The following is a 14,197-nucleotide window of genomic DNA, read 5'->3' on the forward strand; positions in this document are numbered from 1 at the left end:
ATGTTCTGCAGTGAGCTCCCTTCCTACTATACTGGGGCCCCCCAGGGTGGCAGAAAACAAGAGATATATGTCACCAGCACACCAAGAAAATATAAGGGTCCAAAGCAGTGGGAGAAATATCAGGGTTGCAAAGGTTGTCTTGCCACCGGGCCCTGGTGTTCTGCCACAGTGGGGATCCCCAGCTGTCCTGTCCCTGCTATTTACAGCGCTGGTCTGGCGTCTGTCTCCTTGGCAGTGGCGGCAGTCTATTAGGACCTAGTGCTGGTGACATGATGGGTGCATGCAGGGGAAGGCTGGCACTATTGGTTATAGAGAGCCGAGCCCCCAGCTGGTCACCTAGCAGCAGTAATGCTGTATAACCTTCTCTGTTGACATGCTGATCGGGATGTGATCCAGGTGATGCTGCCAGTCAGATCTAATAAAAACAGTATTTATTAGCATCAAGAGTACAACCACATAAATATAATCAACCGTATGATCAGCAGCCATGTGGGCTCTATGCCTGTAAAGTGTGGGCTTTGATCAATAAAATCACTGATATTTATGACTAGGATTTGACTAAGAGCATCACCTGGATTGCATCCCGATCAGCATGTCAGAGAAGGGTCCACTGCTGCTAAGCAACCTGCAGGGAGCTCAACTGTCTACAACCAATAGAGATGGGCTCGGGTGTGTTTGAAATCCTTCATGCCCGATCACGCCAGGAAGCCGACACTCCACAATGCTAATCAATGTATGGGCTGCCTAAGAGCTAAGACCAGCCATAGACAGTTTAAATCTCAGCTGGTTCAGCAGAAACTGGCTGAGATTTGAACCATTAATGAGCAGATTCTCTTATAATTATCACTAGTGGTTGCTGTATAGCCACTAGTGATAATCACTGTTTGTCGGGAGAATATAATTGCTGGGCAGGAGGGATATTCCCCTGTCACCACTGTCTGTTGATGGGGGAATCATGCAAGTTTCTTTCCTGCAATCTGTGGATGCAGGAAAGAAATGTGCACCGTATATTATCTGCCTAACTGAAAGTGAAAGTAAATTGTGAATGTTTTGAAAGAACAGGAGAGGGGGAGGGAGACAGATGGGGGGAGAGAAGGGATGGAGATAATGTAGTTCAGTGATTACAGTGTACTGCAGTCTGCAGTGCACACACTTAAACACGGTCCAGGCTAGAATATCTGGTTGTGTGAGCGCTCGCATTATGCAGTGTCGGCGAGCACAGGGAGGGGGAGGAATCCCCCGTAGAGCTGACTGGGGACGCTCTCCCTCTCGGGGAGCAAAATACAAAAATTATTTTGCCTTCTACTGCCACTGATGTGCACCCCTTCTTTTGCCAATGTGTCCTGTCCCTTTACTTCCAAGAGATGGACTTCTGGATTCTTCTTGAGCCAGGCTCCTGGATTGTCACTGAGTTGGATCCCTTGCCTACCACCAAGCCAAGCCAAACCAAGCCCCATGCCTTTAACCAACATGGGTCCCTATACTGCCACCAAGCCTGGCCCCTATTACTGCAACTGAGGTGGGCTCTACGCTGACACCATGTTGGCTTATACACTGCTACTGAGATGGGCCCCTATGCTGTCACAGAGACAGACCACTACACTACCACCAAGATAAACCCCCCCTACACTACCAGTATGCTCTGAAAGCATCACAACCCACTCCCCTGAATTCATCTTGAGCCAGGCACCTTTCCTGCCCCTAGACTCCTCCTGAATTAGGCAACTTTCCTTATCCCTGGAGCCAAGCCACTGAACTCATTTTGAGCCAGGCCCTTTTGCTGCCTCTGGGCCCCATACTTATCCAGAGCCAGGCCCCTGGACTCATCCTGTGTCATCTTTCTTGCCCCTGGACTGGGACAAAAATGTGGCCCTGGACTTCATCCAGACCGGCCCAGGGCACAACACATCAGGGCACAGCACATCAGGGCACGGTACAGAGCTCAGCACATCAGGGTACAGGGCACAGCACATCAGGGCACATCACATCAGGGTACAGGGCACAGCACATCAGGGCACACCACATTGAGGCACAGCACATCAGGGCATGGGGCACATCACATCAGGGCACATAGCACATCAGGGCACATAGCACATCAGGGTACGGGGCACATAGCACATCGGGGCACATGGCACATACCACATCAGGGCAAGGAGTACATCAGGACACAGGGCACATAGCACATATGGGAACATAGCACCACAGGGCACATAGCACATCAGGGCACATAGCACATCAGGGCACGGAGCACATTAGGGCAAGGGGCACATGGCACATCAGGGCACATGACATATAGCACATCAGGGCACAGAGCACATCAGGGCACAGAGCACATCAGTGCACGGGGCACATTGCACATCAGGGCACAGGGCACATCAGGGCATGGAGCACATGAGGACACAGGGAACATCAGGGCACATGGCACATCAGGTAGGGTGACCAGACATCCCCGGTTTCAGGGGACAGTTCCCGGATTTAGGACACTGTCCCAAAACCAAGTCTGTCCCTGGTTGTGTCTCTGAATTGGATTTGAACAGGCACTGGGGCAATTTCAAAGACAAGCAGTGCAGAATAATAAAAAAAAAGATCTGAATCCCCACTCTGCCGCTCCTACTAGCTTAGGGTGTGTATTTTTTCCCCTTTATCTGTGCACCTTTCTGATGATCATATGCTGGTCAGAGCAGAAAGAATATTTATTCAGTTTCGGGCGCACCCCCATACAGCTCCGCTCGCATGTTCTTCTGCCTTGGCTCAAGTCCCGTCACCGCGTATTCTGTCCACGAGGAATTTGGTCTGATGGTGTGTACACACATCAGACCAAAATCACCCAGCAGACATGTCCGATGAAAACGGTCCGCGGACCGTTTTCATCGGACATGTCTGGTCGTGTGTACGAGGCCTAAGGCTCCATTCACATGGCATTCCAGATCGCGGGCTGAATCGCTGCGATTATGCCTACGATTCCGAATTGGCGCACATCGCGGGATGCCCTTGTGATCTCCATTACTTTCAATTGCGCCAAAATGACAGTATCTTAAAAGATATTTTCTTTTTGTCTCCAATGTGGAACCGTTAAAGTCCGCTCTGAGTTTTTTTTTGTAACATCTCCTACAGTATGTCTACACTGCAGTCTCTGGTCAAATCCTACAACCTATTGGCAGTCTCTGACCAGCAGTTCACAGTCTCTGATCATCACTTACAGCATGTTCACAGTCTCTAATCATCTCACAAGCATGCCTGCAGTCTCTGATTATCCCCATGTCTGCAGTATCTGACATCTTTCTGCAGAATTTTATTACTTGAACATTATGGCCCGGATTCACATACATTGGCGCATATTTATGTCAGCGTAGCGTATCTTTTTTAGGCTACGCCGGCGTATCGCAGAGCACCACAGTATTCACAAAGCACTCGCCCCCAAATCTACGCTGGGTTTCCTCAGTGTAAGCCAGCGTAGGTGGAAGTGGGTGTGAGCCATGCTAATGAGGCGTGACCCCATGTAAATGATGGACTGAACGTCATAAAGATACGAATAACGTACGGCGCATGCACCGTCCCGTGGCCGCATCCCAGTGCGCATGCTCAGAATCACGTCGAAACAACTGCCTAAGATACATCGAATCACTGCCTACGACGTGAACATAACCTACGCCCAGCCCTATTCACGTACTACTACGTAAACGATGTAAAATACGAGGGCTGTTCCCTGGTCCATACCTTTGCATGAGTTGCGCCTCATAGATGGGGAATAACTATACGCCGGATGTAAGCCTTACGCAAACCGTGTGTATTATGCGCCGGGCACAACTACGTTCTTGAATCGACGTATCTCCCTCATTTGCATATTTGCAATGAGGCGGCCAGCGTAAATATGCGCCCACGATACGCCGGCGTAGGAAAGTTACGTCGGTCAGATGAAGCGTATTTTCAGGCGTATCTAGTTCTGTGGGCACGGCGCACAGATACGACGGCGCATAGTTACACTTACGCGGCGTATCTCGAGATACGTCGGCGTAAGTGCTTTGTGAATCTGGCCCTCTAGTGATGTCGGGGACCAAACTTGAGGCTCCCTAAATCTAGTAAAGTGACCCTCACTTGTCTATGTGCTGATCTTGAGAAAATAAGGCATGGTGCAGAGAGGGAGGGGGAGGGGCTGCTGACATCACTGATCAGGCTGGTTGGTGGGCACACAATGCAGAGCTGCCAGACACATCCATGCTTTGCTCTGATGCCCATCTTCTCCTGGACCCACAGCCCAGCAAGGTGAGCAGAGCCCTATGAGATGAACACCCTGATCCCTCCATCCTCCCTCATTACCAATGCCTGCAGCCAGAGCCACATTAACAGCCAGGACCCCCCTAGGCTGAGCCCCCCCCCCAGCAGACCATACTGATCATCCAATGACATATCATACAAAAGGGGAGTCAAAGAGTTAATCCTCCTCAGCCCCTCCCATCCCACAACAATGTCTTCATCCATTCCAAGAGTAATTCCTCTATCTGTGACTCCGGGGTGATGAAATGTGTAGCCCAGCTGCATTATCACAGCAAGCACTGAGAGAACATACACCCTCCATGCAGATATTGTCCTGGCCAGACTTCCCCCAGTGCTGCAAGACACTCCCTCCCCCCCAATGCAGTGATAACTACAACGTGCTTCAATGTGACAACCTACAGCAGTCCCCGCCCCTTCTCCATACTCCTATCCCAGGTACTGTACTGCTCCCTGTCTTCCTGGAGTGGGCGCGGTCAGTGCCACCAATGTCACCGCTTTAAGAATGCCATTGGCTGTCAGTCCCTGCCGGCTGTACACGTGGTTGGCTGGCTGTCATTAGCGCAGTGTGTGATTGGTCGTCACTTTGTTATTGTAGTGTAGAGAGAGACGCTCTTTGTGAATGAATGCAGCCGGAAGAGGAGTGCAGAGACACTAGAGGGCGCTGTACAGGAGAGCTGTGTGTATGAGGACAGAGCTCAGGGATGGTAGAGAGGAGTCTGTACTGATCTGTATGGAGTCACCGAGTACACGATCTCCTCTGTGATCACCTGACTGCCTCTACTACAATGCTGAGATCCTTAATTGGAAGCAATGTGACCTACCAGAGGATCTCCGCCACTGGCAAGGTAATCAGACTCTCTATCATCACTACAATGTATAATGTGTGACTCTGATCATCACTACAATGTGTGACTCTGATCATCACTACAATGTATAATGTGTGTGACTCTGATCATCACTACAATGTATAATGTGTGTGACTCTGATCATCACTACAATGTATAATGTGTGACTCTGATCATCACTACAATGTATAATGTGTGTGACTCTGATCATCACTACAATGTATAATGTGACTCTGATCATCACTACAATGTATAATGTGTGACTCTGATCATCACTACAATGTATAATGTGTGTGACTCTGATCATCACTACAATGTATAATGTGACTCTGATCACCACTACAATGTATAATGTGTGACTCTGATCATCACTACAATGTATAATGTGTGACTCTGATCATCACTACAATGTAGGGTTGTCCCGATACCACTTTTTTAGGACCGAGTACAAGTACCGATACTTTTTTTCAAGTAGTCGCCGATACCGAATACCGATACTTTTTTTAAATGTGTCCCCAAATGCAGCCATGTCCCCCCCCATATGCAGCCATGTCCCCCACATATGCAGCCATGTCCCTCACATATGCAGCCATGTCCCTCTAGCCATGTCCCTCACATATGCAGCAATGTCCCTCTAGCCATGTCCCTCACATATGCAGCAATGTCCCTCTAGCCATGTCCCTCACATATGCAGCAATGTCCCTCACATATGCAGCAATGTCCCTCACATATGCAGCAATGTCCCTCTAGCCATGTCCCTCACATATGCAGCAATGTCCCTCTAGCCATGTCCCTCACATATGCAGCAATGTCCCTCTAGCCATGTCCCTCACATATGCAGCAATGTCCCTCACATATGCAGCAATGTCCCTCACATATGCAGCAATGTCCCTCTAGCCATGTCCCTCACATATGCAGCAATGTCCCTCTAGCCATGTCCCTCGATGCGGCGGCACGATGCGGCAGGAGCGGCGGGGGGGGGGAAGTATTCTATTTAGGTATCGGGGGTATTTGCGCGAGTACGAGTACTCCCGCAAATACTCGGTATCGGTCCCGATACCGATACTGGTATCGGTATCTGGACAACCCTACTACAATGTATAATGTGTGTGACTCTGATCATCACTACAATGTATAATGTGTGACTCTGATCATCACTACAATGTATAATGTGTGTGACTCTGATCATCACTACAATGTATAATGTGTGTGACTCTGATCACCACTACAATGTATAATGTGTGTGACTCTGATCACCACTACAATGTATAATGTGTGTGACTCTGATCACCACTACAATGTATAATGTGTGTCACTCTGATCATCACTACAATGTATAATGTGTGTGACTCTGATCATGACTACAATGTATAATGTGTGACTCTGATCATGACTACAATGTATAATGTGTGTGACTCTGATCATCACTACAATGTATAATGTGTGTGACTCTGATCACCACTACAATGTATAATGTGTGTGACTCTGATCATCACTACAATGTATAATGTGTGTGACTCTGATCATCACTACAATGTATAATGTGTGACTCTGATCATCACTACAATGTATAATGTGTGACTCTGATCATCACTACAATGTATAATGTGTGACTCTGATCATCACTACAATGTATAATGTGTGTGACTCTGATCATCACTACAATGTATAATGTGTGTGACTCTGATCATCACTATCAGAGCTTTTTTTCTCAAAAAATAGGTGCAGGAACTCAACCACGACCCCATTCAAATTTCACAAACAGTAGAAGGGTCTTAAAGGGGCATTAAATACCAGGATTGCATTACATACAGAGTGCAGAGTTCAGGGGGGGTTACACACAGAGTGCAGAGCTGTCACTTGTAAACACAGAAACCAGACTTCTATGTTTACAAGTGATTGTGGTTAGCAGGCGCCAAAGGGTCTGAGCCAAAGGTGGTGGAACTGAGTTCCACCAAGTTCCCCCTGAACAAAAAGCCCTGATCACTACAATGTGTGACTCTGATCATCACTACAATGTATAATGTGTGTGACTCTGATCATCACTACAATGTATAATGTGTGTGACTCTGATCATCACTACAATGTATAATGTGTGTGACTCTGATCATCACTACAATGTATAATGTGTGACTCTGATCATCACTACAATGTATAATGTGTGACTCTGATCATCACTACAATGTATAATGTGTGACTCTGATCCCTACATCTGTCATAGGACCGGAGGGAGAGAGAGGATTTCACATGCACTGCATGGGGGGGGGGGGGTTTGTACACTGGTGCGCAGTCATGTTGGAACAGGAAGGGGCCGTCCCCAAACTGTTCCCACAAATTTGGGAGCATGAAATTGTCCAAAATGTCTTGTTATGCTGACGCCCTAAGAGTTCCCCCCATAGGAACTAAGGGGCCAAGCACAACCCCTGAAAAACAGCCCCACATCATAACCCCCACCCCCTCCACCAAATGATTTGGACCAGTGCACAAAGCAAGGTCCATAAAGACATGGATGAGCGAGTTTGCGGTGGAGGAAATTGACTGGCCTGCACAGAGTCCTGCCCTCAACCCAATAGAACACCTTAGGGATGAATTAGAGCAGAGACTGTGAGTGAGGCCTTCTCATCCACATCAGTGCCCAACCTCACAAATGCTCTTCTGGAAGAATGGTCAAACATTCCCATAGACACACTCCTAAACCTTGTGGACAGCCTTCCCAGAAGAGTTGAAGCCGTTATATCTGCAAAGGGGGGGGGCAACTCAATATTGAACCCTACAGACTGGGATGCCATTAAAATTAATGTGCATGTAAAGTTAGGCGTCCCAATACTTTTTACAGTATAGTGTGTGTACATTGTACATTCCTATAAGTCCCTGCCCTCAAAGAGCTTACAATCTAAGGTCCAAGGTCCATAACTCACATTCATACAACACATACTAGGGCCAGTTTAGAGAGGAGCCAATTCACCTACCCTCGTGTCTCAGGAGTGTGGGAGGAAACCCACACAGGCACAGGGAGAACATGCAAACTCGGTGCAGGTAGTGCCATGGTTGGGATTTGAACTGACAGCCCTAGTGTTGAAAGGCAGAAGTGTTCACCAATTAGCCTCTGTGGTACTAATGTATAATATACTAGTATGTAGCGCCTGTGTACTTTCAGTACAGGTGCTATTCTGAATTTAAAGGGGGATGAGAGAGTTAGTTACCGTACTTATCGGGCTATAACGCGCCCCGGCGTATAGCGCGCAACCCCGAACTTGAAGGAAAATTCCTGCAAAAAAAAAATACTTGCAGTTTGGATGCCCCTCGTCGGTGTCTTGCCCATCGTCCATTGGCGGCCTCGTCCGGTCCGGCGTCCTTCTGCGGCCATCGTGGCGTCCTCCCCGCTCGATCCCCGCTTCCCGCGCTGTGTTCGAACCACTGCGCCGACATATACCGAGCGGAGTACACTCGGGTATAGTCGGGCGGGCTCGGCTCCCCTCACGTAAAGGACGTACAGGACGCACAGGACGTGACCGCGAGAGGAGCCGAGCCTGCCCGACTATACCCGAGTGTACTGCGCTCGGTATATGTCGGCGCAGTGGTTCGAACACAGCGCGGGAAGCGGGTATCGGCGTATATCGCGCACCCACGATTTTGCCCTGATTTTCAGGGCAAAAAAGTGCGCGGTATACGCCGATAAATACGGTAGCTCTCATCCAAGTGATTTGTACAAATTAGGCCTCTGTTTCAGCTGGGCTGTACTGTGGGTTCATTCTGTGTTCCTGAGGTGCTATTCCCCCCCCCCGGGGCGGCAGGTGGCGCCGGTGGAGTTCAGGCTGGGGTGCCTCTTGCTAGCAGCCAATCAGGAGGGGTTTTCCCTCGCGGGGCATGCTGGGGGAAGGTACTTCTGGAGCAGACGCCAATAGGCGGATTCTTCTTGTTCCGGGTGCGGCAACCGCCTCCAGGGTGACCACACATCACGGCCCTCGGCGATGTGACCTACCAGGCCGGGGTGCGCGTGCCACGCGGTGTTCTGTTCCTGGTTCCCGGACCATGTTGGCCCGGAGCATTTGAAGCTGTGGCGGGGCCCCAGTAATGGACTGGGTCCCCAATTCTGAGAAGATCCCAAGCGAGGGTGCTGTGCGGTGGGGTGTCAGTCTGGGGAGAGCCAAGAGAGGCAGGCGATCCAATAGGGCCTCGACAATCCACTGGGGATCAAGGTAACCGGACACTGAAAACGTTGGATGTCAGCCACCTGTCGGTGACCAAGTTGAGAATTACCTGAGGGAGATTCAGGCACCAAATACTTCTGAGGAGAATCTTCTCCATCATCTACGTTCTAGGGAAGGGTCTGTGGCAGAGACTTGTTTTCCGAGTGATACTCTGGCTGCCAGGTCGGTGTGAGAGGCCTGTCCAGGTACACTATACCCACTCCGTCTGGAGTGGCGACGAAAGTGAAGTGTCGTTGGAGGCAGGACTGCTTCCGTTCTGTTAGGCCTGAATCTGCTATTCCTCCTCCTCACCCATCTTTGATCTATCTACCTCAAGTTTTACTGTTTGCCGTGTTGGGCAGAATAAAAGCACAAGAAAGACACCTGCTGTTTGGACATTCCATCATTGCTACTCTCATCAACTACCCCTAGACGTCGGAGCCATAGAGGGAACAGGCCATCCCTATTCTATCCAGCGGCTCCTTCGGGGGTGAGCGCTACACTATATTTATTAATGGATAGCAAAGTTTACAGTATTTATTAAAGGGTAGCCACTTCACTTTATGGATTCTTTCACAATTGCAATGTGCATGATGCAAGAGATGGTCAGAGATTATGGACTTGATGCAAGAGATGGAAACAGATTACAGACATAGTGCAAGAGATGGTCAGAGAGTACAGCCATGGTACAAGAGATGGTCAGAGAGTACAGCCATGGTACAAGAGATGGTCAGAGAGTACAGCCATGGTACAAGAGATGGTCAGAGAGTACAGCCATGGTACAAGAGATGGTCATAGAGTACAGCCATGGTACAAGAGATGGTCAGAGAGTACAGCCATGGTACAAGAGATGGTCAGAGAGTACAGCCATGGTACAAGAGATGGTCATAGAGTACAGCCATGGTACAAGAGATGGTCAGAGAATACAGCCATGGTACAAGAGATGGTCAGAGAGTACAGCCATGGTACAAGAGATGGTCAGAGAGTACAGCCATGGTACAAGAGATGGTCAGAGAGTACAGCCATGGTACAAGAGATGGTCAGAGAGTACAGCCATGGTACAAGAGATGGTCAGAGAGTACAGCCATGGTACAGGAGATGGTCAGAGAGTACAGCCATGGTACAGGAGATGGTCAGAGAGTACAGCCATGGTACAAGAGATGGTCAGAGAGTACAGCCATGGTACAGGAGATGGTCAGAGAGTACGGCCATGGTACAAGAGATGGTCAGAGAGTACGGCCATGGTACAAGAGATGGTCAGAGAGTACGGCCATGGTACAAGAGATGGTCAGAGAGTACGGCCATGGTACAAGAGATGGTCAGAGAGTACAGCCATGGCACAAGAGATGGTTAGAGTATAGACATGGTACAAGAGATGGTGAGAAATTGTAGCCATGGTATAAGAGATGGTCAGAGACTGTAGACATAGTACATGAAATGGTGTGAGACTGCAGACATGGTGCAAGAGATGTTCAGAGATTGCAGACGTGGTGCAAGAGATGGTCAGAGACTGCAGACGTGGTGCAAGAGATGGTCAGAGACTGCAGACATGTTGCAAGAGATGGTCAAATACTGCAGACGTGGTGCAAGAGATGGTCAAATACTGCAGACGTGGTGCAAGAGATGGTCAGAGACTGCAGACGTGGTGCAAGAGATGGTCAGAGACTGCACACATGCTGAGCGAGACTGTCAGAGACTGTGAATATACTATAGATGTTGTTGGAGACTGGGGACGTGCCTCAGGGGACAGTCCTTAGACTGGAGACGTATTGCATAAAGTTTAGGTCAAAAAGTAAAATTTTGGTCTTATCTGACCAGAGCACCTTCTTCCACATGTTTGCTGTGTCCCCCACATGGCTTCTCACAAACAGCAAACAGGACTTTTTAGGACTTTCTTTTAACAAAGACTTTCTTTTTGCCACTCTTCCATAAAGGCCAGATTTGTGGAGTACATGACTACTAGTTGTCCCGTGGACAGATTCTCCCACCTGAGCTGTGGATCTGTGCAGATCCTCCAGAGTTACCATGGGCCTCTTTGCTGCTTCTCTGATTAATACTCTCCTTGCTCGGTCTGTCCGTTTAGGTGGGTGGCCATGTCTTGGTAGGATTGCAGTTGTGCCATACTCTTTCCATTTTCAGATGATGGATTGAACTGTGCTCCATGAGATGTTCAAAGCTTGGGATATTTTTTTATAACATAACCTGCTTTAAACTTTTCCACAACTTTATTCCCGGCCTGTCTGGTGCGTTCCTTGGCCTTTGTGATGCTGTTTGTTCACTAAGTTCTCTAACAAACCTCTGATGGCTTCACAGAACAGCTGTATTTATACTGAGATTACATTACACACAGGTGGACTCTGTTTACTAATTAGGTGACTTCTGAAGGCAATTGGTTCCACTAGATTTTAGTTAGGGGTATCAGAGGAAAGGGAGCTGAATACAAATGTCTGCCACACTTTTGACACATATTTATTTGTAAAATAGTTTGAAAAGCATTACCGTATTTTCCGGCGTATAAGACGACTGGGCGTATAAGACGACCCCCTATTTTTCCAGGAAAAACTTTGGTTTTGGGATATACTCACTGTATAAGACTACCTCCTTCTTACTAGTCTTTCTGGAAGCTGAGGGGTAGCCAGAACCGCTGACAGAAACAGGCTTTTTTCAAATCTCACTGTGCTATTACATTACATGCCCCCACTGTGCCATCACTTGCCCCCACTGTGCCATCACTTGCCCCTCACTGTGCCATCACTTGCCCCTCACTGTGCCATTACTTGCCCCTCACTGTGCCATCACTTGCCCCTCTCTGTGCCATCACTTGCCCCTCTCTGTGCCATCACTTGCCCCCACTGTGCCTGAACTTGCCCCCCAGTGCAATCACTGCAAACACTCAATTTTTTGCAGGCGGTGACAGTCTCCGTGCTGCGAGCGCGAGCGTCAATGATTTGAAAGCCGCGCCTTCTCCTCAGACTGTCCTGTGTTAGGCCCCGTACACACGACCAAACATGTCTGCTGAAACTGGTCCGCGGGCCAGTTTCAGCAGACATGTTCGGTCATGTGTAGGCCTGAGCGTGCAGGATTCCAGCAAACATTTGCCCGCCGGGCCTTTTCCCAGCGGGCAAATATTCCTGGACTTGTTTTAAAACAGTCCGCTGGAATCCTGCCCGCTCGGACATGTTCGGTCGTCTGTACAGACCTACCGTACATGTCCGAGCGCCCGCCATCCCTCGCATGCGTCGAATGTCGCGGCGACACCGCGGACACGCCCCGCGTATTGTTTACGCGCGGATTTCTGTACGATGGTTAGTACAGCCATCGTACAGAAATCCCCGGGCAGACATGTACGGTGAAAACGGTCCGGCGGACCGGTTTCATCGTACATGTTTGCCCGTGTGTACACGGCCTTAGGCGGAACACAAAATTTCCCAGCAGCACCTCTGTTCTGTGTTCCGCCTATCACGGACGTCTTCTCATCTCGTCCGAGGATGAGAAGGCATCTGTGATAGGAGGAACACAGAACAGAGGCGCTGCTGGGAAGATTTGTGTTCCGCCTATCACAGAACACTTTGAGGAGAAGGAGCGTCTTTTAAATCATTGACGCTGGCAGCACGGAGACCGTACCCGGTGTATAAGACGACCCCTGACTTTGGATGCATGTTTTTGCATCTATAAAGTCGTCTTATACGCCGGAAAATACGGTAATCATTTTTTTTCCACTTCACAATTATGTGCCACTTTGTGTTGGTCTATCACATAAATCCCAATAAAATACATTTAAATTTTTGGTTATATCATGGCAAAATGTGTTGAAAACTGCAAGGGGTATGAAAACTTTTTCAAGGCACTGTAAGTGCACTTCTGTGACCAACAAGAGAAGTCTTTCCAAAAAAAGTTTTGGCCATACTTCTCTTTTTATATAGTTACCTTGGGCCAGATCCACGTACAGCGGGCGCAACTTAAATATTCGAATTTAAGTTACACCGCCGCAAAATTTCTACCTAAGTGCCCGATCCACAAAGCACTTACCTAGAAATTTGCAGCTGTGTAACTTAAATCTGTCCGGCGCAAAGGCGTGCCCAATCTAATGGGGCGAGTCCCATTTAAATTAGGCGCGCTCCCTTGCCGGACGTACTGCGCATGCTCCCAACGCAATTTTCCCGACGTGCTTTGCGCGAAGTTACGTTGCGCCGAGTTTTGAGAATCGCGACGGGTGTAAAAGAAAAAAAAAGAGTTGCGGCGGGAAAAAAAAATGTAAAAAAAAATTTGACAGCGACGCGGGAAAGAAGGGTCTACTTTTACATGGTGTACTAAGTTTACACTTTGTAAAAGCAGCCCTAATTTTGCGACGGCAAACTAACACTTACGGAAAAAAAACCGAAGGGAAAAAGCTTTGTGGATCTCCATAAGTGCTAATTTGCATACCCGACGCGGAATTTCGACGAGAAATGCCCCCAGCGGCGGCCGCAGTACTGCATCTTAAGATCCGACAGTGTAAAACTATTACACCTGCCGGATCTTAGGAATATCTATGCGTAACTGATTCTATGAATCAGCCGCATAGATAGAAACAGGGATACGACGGCGTATCTGTAGATACGCCTGCGAATCCCTTTTGTGGATCTGGCCCCTTTTTTCTAAATTCTTCAGCTGGTCCCATGGCATTCCAGATCCTCTTCTTCTCCCAATCTTCTCCAGTGGAGGGCAGTCTTTGGAGATGCAGAGACATGATGAAGTCAGTGCCGCTTTCTCCATCAATGCACTGTGATCAGGGCTCAAGTCCTGCGGGAACGCGTGGGAACGGAGTTCCTGCACTTTTTTCACAGCAGGAACTCGGTTCCCTTTGCAGGACTAGAGCAGCCGAGCTGCCCGAGCCAATCCTTCACT

General features: G+C 48.7%; 1 protein-coding gene across 1 annotated transcript in view; it reads left to right on the forward strand.

The window, feature by feature from the left end:
* Positions 1-4,803: 4,803 nt before the first annotated feature.
* LOC120927844 (multidrug resistance-associated protein 1-like) overlaps positions 4,804-14,197 on the forward strand; it is a 124,105-nt gene continuing 114,711 nt past the window's right edge. The window contains exon 1 of the mRNA XM_040338798.1: positions 4,804-5,120. Within this exon, the coding sequence (XP_040194732.1) occupies positions 5,061-5,120 (60 nt within the window). The 5' untranslated portion in view covers positions 4,804-5,060. The remainder of the gene's footprint in view (positions 5,121-14,197) is intronic.

The sequence above is a fragment of the Rana temporaria genome, chromosome 2, assembly GCF_905171775.1.
Source record: "Rana temporaria chromosome 2, aRanTem1.1, whole genome shotgun sequence".
In the NCBI taxonomy this organism is placed as follows: domain Eukaryota; kingdom Metazoa; phylum Chordata; class Amphibia; order Anura; family Ranidae; genus Rana; species Rana temporaria.